Source organism: Sturnira hondurensis, unplaced genomic scaffold (assembly GCF_014824575.4).
Source record: "Sturnira hondurensis isolate 20B ecotype Veracruz unplaced genomic scaffold, ASM1482457v3 Scaffold0009845, whole genome shotgun sequence".
NCBI classification, from domain to species: domain Eukaryota; kingdom Metazoa; phylum Chordata; class Mammalia; order Chiroptera; family Phyllostomidae; genus Sturnira; species Sturnira hondurensis.
The window spans coordinates 1,247-7,864 of record NW_028082476.1 but is presented as its reverse complement, the minus strand read 5'-3'; the positions used below and the strand labels follow the sequence as shown (position 1 = coordinate 7,864).

At 50.6% G+C, this 6,618-nt stretch overlaps 1 gene segment (V, D, J or C); it reads right to left on the bottom strand.

Moving 5' to 3' along the window:
- Positions 1-973: 973 nt before the first annotated feature.
- On the bottom strand, positions 974-1,497 carry LOC118995144 (immunoglobulin lambda variable 8-61-like). The segment is given in 2 exon segments: positions 974-1,296; positions 1,400-1,497. Coding segments are annotated over 2 exon segments (369 nt in total).
- Between the last annotated feature and the right edge of the window lie 5,121 nt (positions 1,498-6,618).

The window sequence follows — 6,618 nt, the reverse complement described above, 5'->3', positions numbered from 1 at the left end:
AAAGGTGAGAAGTGTTAATAAAAGGATGATTTCCCACTCTGCTTCTCCCCTCACAGCCCAGTGCTGGGTGCCCTAGGGAACCAGGTGTGGAGATCCTGCCCGAAGCCCCTCACCTGGCCCTGTGCCAAGGGAGGCGACCCAGGGGGCTGGGAGGGGGTTTCTGGGAGGCCCTTCTAAGCAGGTGTCAACTCAGAGCATCAATAGTCACGTAAGTCATGGAAACCCTCTCAACTGGCAGTTGTAGGTTTCAAATTTAAAACAAGGGAAAAGAGAAATCAGCTCACAATTTTCATCGATGACCTGAGATTTGAAATCTGTTTCTGAATGTACCAAATTTACGCAGGTTGATTTAGGAGATACGGTGACCTGGAATTCAACTTGAGTAAATTTCAAACAAAAGTATTCAGGAATAATGCTATAGTAATAGAAGTGTAGGCATATTCAAATCTTTAGCCTTCCTAAAACACTTTGAGAGAGAGCTTGTTGAAACACTGTTTTGTTCACAAACACACAGTTCTGACCCAGAAGGCCTAGTCAGGATAATAGCATTACCTACATGCTCCCAGGGACACTCTCATTTAAATGCCAAGAAAATATTCCCACTGTCCACAGGCTCAGTCAATACATGAGTACATCTTGTTAGAGCTCCTGGAACACAGGCAGGATTACAAAGGGCAGTGGGGGCTCTGAGTCTCTCTGATGGTTTATGTGTCTGCACTCAGCCTTCACCCATCATGGTTGTAGGGAGAGGGGAAGACAGGAAGTCCACTCTGCCAGGGTCACGTGGGACAGATGGGCACAGGCTGGGGGAGCCTGGAGGAGGCACGTGGAGGGGAGCCACTAGACAGGGGAATGGGGCCCTGGAGCTCCTCCCCTCGGCGTGCTGACTATTCCCCTCCTCTCTCTTTCCTCATCACTAAAGCTGAGCCATTCTGAGCCAATGGGGAGGTTTTGGTTGCACTTCCCCATGGGGTCACATCACTGTGTAAGTATCAACACTACTACCCATTTCCAGAGAACAGTAATAGTCGGCCTCGTCCTCAGGCTGGGCCCCTGTGATGGTGAGGGCGGCTTTGTTCCCAGAGATGGATCCGGAGAAGCGCTCAGGGACCCCAGAGGGTCGGCTGTTTGTGTAGTAGATGAGCGTGCGGGGAGCCTTGCCTGGGGTCTGCTGGTACCAGTTGGGGTAGTTACTACTAGAGACTGAGCCAGAGGTAAGGCCACAGGTGAGCGTGACTGTCCCTCCTGGAGAGACAGACAGTGAAGGCTCCTGTGTGACAGTCTGAGAATCCACACCTAAAACCAACAGAAAAGACAGGGTTTTTTAATGAGATACAAGGTCACCCCTGAGACCTTGCTCTGCTCTGTCCCCAGAGAATGCAGAGTCCCTATCTCTGACCTGAGCTGTAAGTAAGGAGTCCGAGCAGGAGCACCATCCAGGCCATGGTGGGGATACTCACAGGACACAGCCTCCCAAGGCTCCTGAGGTGGAATGATGTGCCCTTGGGGCCTTTTCTTGCCTCTGAGACCATTAGGAGGAGCAGATGCCTCATGCAAATTAGCTTCCTCTCTTGGTGCCACAGTGTCACCCTAATGTCCCCTGGGGAGATGTGAACAGAGGCAGATGCTGGGGACTCACACAGACCAGTGAAGATAGAGTGACTCAGGCACTGAATAAGCACAGTGACCTCTGTCACCTAATCAGGGAGTGAGGAGTGTGAGGAGCAGAGGGATCTTGGTCATGATGGGGAAGCCCCAAGCCCTCTGACTGCTCAGACTTCCTTGTTGGATCTGAGACTCTCCCAGCTCCAGGGGTCTCTTGTCCTTTGTCCAGAAAGACTCATAGGCCAAGTTTCTTCTTGCAGAATTGGCTCTGTTGTGTGTCTTTCCATCTGACACTGGGTGTGTGCACATCAGGTGGGAACAACTCATTGAACGTGAAGTATATGAGTCAGACCTCAGAGCTCATGTGGCTCTTGGGGACCCTTGTGATGGCAAGTCAAATACTGTGCAGACACTGCTTTCCCAAGTGTGGAAGATTCAGAAAAGAATTGGCTAGTTGTCCTGTCCCAGAACCCCATCCCCCAGGACCAGGCAACAGCACCCCCTACTGTCTTCAGAGCACACATGCTCCAGGCCTCCTGACACGAAACAGCTCCCCTACAAGGCCAGGAACAAAGGGAATGACTACTGCCCTTGGATGTTCTCTGTTGTCACTGACTAAGGCAGTACATTAAGTGGGTCCCTGCCATGTGGATTGGGTACCAGACACTGATTTTTACATCACCATCGACCTCTGAAGAGTTAAATACAGGACGGGGAGCACACAGCTTGTTACTAGGTATTTCAAGGTTACCCAGGAACATTCTACACTGTTAGATCTTACAGGTTAACTTATGTCCCTGCTGTTGCTGTGGGGAGGGTCTCCTCTTGGTCCCCAGCCCCCACTGCAGAGGCTGTGGCTTTGATCCCTGTCTGTGCATGAGACTCATCTTTGTCTGGGACCATGTGTTTTACTCTCCCTTACTGCCCTGGGTCCCCATTGTCCCTTTCTAGTCAGCCTGGTGATGCCTTATTTTCTTGTGACTGTCTAACAAGTTTCAGGCTTTAGAGTCTAAATATTTGTTTCCTCAGTGAAAGATTATTAAAAAATGGACAAACAAGTTTCTTTCTGGCGATGAAGGTGGAGTTTATAGGATCTATGCCCAAATGGATTGACATTTATCCAACATCCTTCCACCCAAAACAATTGAGTAGGAAATGCATTGGAGGTCAGGATGTCGAGCTGGGACGGTGAGCACTCGGGGCTCTGAGAGCCTCTCCTCAATGGGAGGCTGTGCCCAGCCCCAGGGATGCAGGGGCTCTGCACAATTCTTATCTCAGGTCACAGGGGGACCCAGCTTCTGTCAAGTTTCAGAGTTTAGGGAGTTATCAGTGGAGCCCAGGCTGGCACCAGGAGACACACAGGGCTTTGGGCACTGGGTCTTTTAGTCACACACAATGCACTTTTGTCCTCCTCCCCACCCATCCACTGAGCTAGAATTTTGCTTCTTGTGAGAATAAAATTCTGTGTGTGTTGGGAGACCAGTGATCCTAAAGCAGATATTTCCACTGACTTTCTAAGGAGAGATTGAGTGGAGGGCTGCCCCACCTCACCTGCTTTGGTAGCACAGAGATAGCACAAGCCCAAAACTGAGCTGGTGCTGTTCATGGGCAGGGACAGGGCAGTGATGGGTCAGACAGGAGAGGAGGGAGCAGATTTGATCATGTGTCCCCCCCATGGAGCAGAAGCTCTCTGTGGCAATGGGGTTGTGTCTGTCTCTCTAACAATGAACTTAAGCCTGAGCCTCAGACTGGAGCCCAGAGGGGATCACATAGGACCTGGTGACAGACCTGGATCAGTACAATAAAGCTGAAACCTCTGGAAGGTCCCTCTGTGCTGTCTCAGGAAGGAAAGCTGGAGCCCTGCATGGAGACCCTGGGGACCACTGCCATGGCACCTCCAGTGGGTCTGGGGCTCCCAGTGCAGGAGACGGTCACCTCATCTCTGGGCTCACTGAGAGCTTCCCAGGGGGTGTGACACAGGAACAGATTGGGGAGCACCTGCTCTTGCTGCCCCTCCCACCCAGGCCCCACCCTGGCCAGTTGGAGAGCTACAGGAAGGTATGGGAGTGGTGGGGGCATGGTCAGTGCCCACAGACTCAGGGATCCACTCTCTGGAGTCTCCATGGTCCTGAGCAGTGTCAGCTGTAAGAGTGCCTCATCCTTGGACCCACTTTACCCTGGAGCAGGCTCGGCGGTTCCCCAGGAAATGTAGACCATCTCCCACCCTCTCCTCTCCCATTAAGAGGCCTCCAGGCCTCAGGCAACAAACATCCCCTCAAACCAACCCTCCTGTCCATGACCTCACAACTAAAGGTCCAGGTACTCATACAGGTGTCCTGGCTGCTCTGTGATTGTAGTTCCTCCCCAACCTGTGTCCTCAACTGGTATCGCACTACCCTGTACTGTGTCCTTGGGACCCAGGGTGCTCAGGCAGCCTTAAGCTCAGAGACTGTCTCTGCTTTGACCCCCTGATTAGGTCTCCTAATTTCAAGCTGACTTCCTATGCCTCTCCTCCCTCAGATGCAGGCAGGGCACGTAGACGTTGAGTGTCTGACCATAAACTAGATGTGTGTTCAGTTATTTAGGTCTTCATGTATCTCAGAAATAGTTTGTACTTCTCGCTTAATAACACTTTCAGTTTTTAAATTTGTCCTTGAGTATTTTGTTTTTTGCTGCCATTAATAACTTTAAAAATCTTATTGTTAGTGTTTAAGGTTTTTTGTAATTTTTTGTGGTTTACCGGTGGTGGGTACATTAGTATTCATTTCTGCATGTTATTATATTTGAATGCCCCTGGGAAGTCATTTGGAGAAGAAACATCCCCTAGTCTCCCATTGCACTCAGAGCTGGGCACTGTCTGCACTTCCAGCATCTCCACTGGGAGGTTTGTGGCTCTGAGAAAACCTCTGCCTGAGAAGAGGATCAGCTGAGACATAGAGGTGATGGTGAGTCCAAATGAGAGATAAGGGAAAGGCCTGATTTGTTCTTCCCAGAAAACTCAGGTCCTGTCTGTTAAAGTGACAACAGATGTCACCCCCAAGTGAAACCTGATCCCAGGCAGAGCAGGGCTGAGCTTCCCTGGGAGGAGGAACACAGGGGGCCTTCACTCTCACCAACCTGTGGCTCTTAGCAGTGTGAGTGAGCATCAGGGCTGCTGTAATGGACACAATAGCAAGGCCAGCCTGGTCCTCAGGCTGCAGCCCAGAGAAGAGCAGGTTCCCTGCTGCCTCCAAGGTGTCTTTGGATCCACAGAAGCTCTCCTGCAGAGGCAGGAGCCCTGGTGATTGTCTGAGTCTGGGCGGTCACCCAGGAGGTGCTGGTTGGGCTCCGTGGCTTCTGCTGGTACCAATGTATGTGGTAGGGGTCAATGTTAAATCTAGTTCTCAGGGTGCATGGGAATCGCACTGATGTTCCCTGGGTTGCAGAGAGGGAGGGGTGGAGTCAGCACAGGCTGGGAGAGGGAACACACAGAGAGAGACACTCATGGTTGATGGAGAAAATACTCAGGGTGAAGTTCCTCAAGGCTCTGGGCAAGTAAAGAAAGACACAACCTCAGTAGTTGTCTTGGGACCCTCAAGACTGTCCCTACCTGTGCAGTGAGAGAGGAGCACGAGGAGGAGAGGAGTCCAGGCCATGGTGCACACAGCCCCTGAGCCCACAGTAGGGCTGGGCTCCCCAGGCCTCTTTTCTTCCCAACCCTCTGCCAGGGGAGGGGCTGTCCATGCAAATGTGTGTCCATCCAGGGACTGCCCAGCCCCTCCCTGAGCCCTGGTGCTGGAGCTCAGTTTAGACCACAACTGAGGATGATGGAGGTTGGCTTCATCCCTGGGGAGAGCCCTGGGGGGAAGCACCTGCTAAGAGCAAAGAAAAGTCTCTGCTCAGGGAAACTCTGTAGGACCTGAGAGGACACAGCAGCTGTATCTCCATCAGTGAGTCTCCATCAGTGAGCACAGTGCCCAGGCCCCAGGCCCAGATTCCTTTGAGAGAATGATCCTCACTGAACAACTGTTTAGAGGCTCCAGAGTGGTCCACCAGTGCCCCCTGCTGGTCATGGCCCAAATCCCTGAGATCCCAGCTGGTTTCTGCAGCTCCCCAGGTGGCTGTCTCTATTCACACATCCATGGTCTGATGTCTAGATACTGTTGATCAGTCATGTGGTGCAAATCACCCTACTTCTTCTCACAGCCAGAAAGAGTTCTGGTCTATAGAAAGGGAAAGTATGTACATATAACTATTTCAGAATTCCTGGTCCCAGAGTGCTGTACAGAATGTTAAGAGCTCCTGTGTTTCGTGAAGTGCAGTTAGACAAGAGGAGGGCAGTAAAACAGGTGTGAGGGAGTTTTCCAGAAAGTGGGATTGGTGGCATATTGAAACCAGGGCAAAGCTCTAGAATTTTGTTAGGGAGCAGAGAATACACAGAGATTTGTGAAGAATTAACACATTGGTGTACTTAGGATTAACCACTGGACATACTTCTTTACACCAAGAAGTGATTTTTTAAATATCTGTAGTAGTCTGCACATGTTGCCATATTAATTTTGTGAATTTTGTCCTAATCATACATATTCTATACATATATACTCTTTAATATGTACCTAAGTTTTAATGTTCCAAAACTCTTGTGCGTTAAAGCAGTTTTAACCCACGAGACTTGGGTTCCCTGTTTCCAAGGACTGGCCGGTGTAACCGATGAGCCGACTGAAAGTGAGCGACAGACAATGCATCCTCCTTGTGCAGGTCTGAGGTTCATGGAACGACTCGCTGGGTGCAGTGACCTCCAGACTGTGACAGAAACTCTCACTTCCACATTTATGGCTGCTTTGCCCTCACTGTGTTTACAGAAGCCTCTCCTCTGTGGATGCAGACCACACACACAACCATCTTCCTTTTTTTCCAAAAATTTTCCCATCATGGCTGTTTGTGGGATTTGGGATGAGGAGCTGGATACTAGAGTTTGATGGGTCCTGTGGTTCTCTGTATGGAACATGTGTGGACAAATGATGGCATTACGGG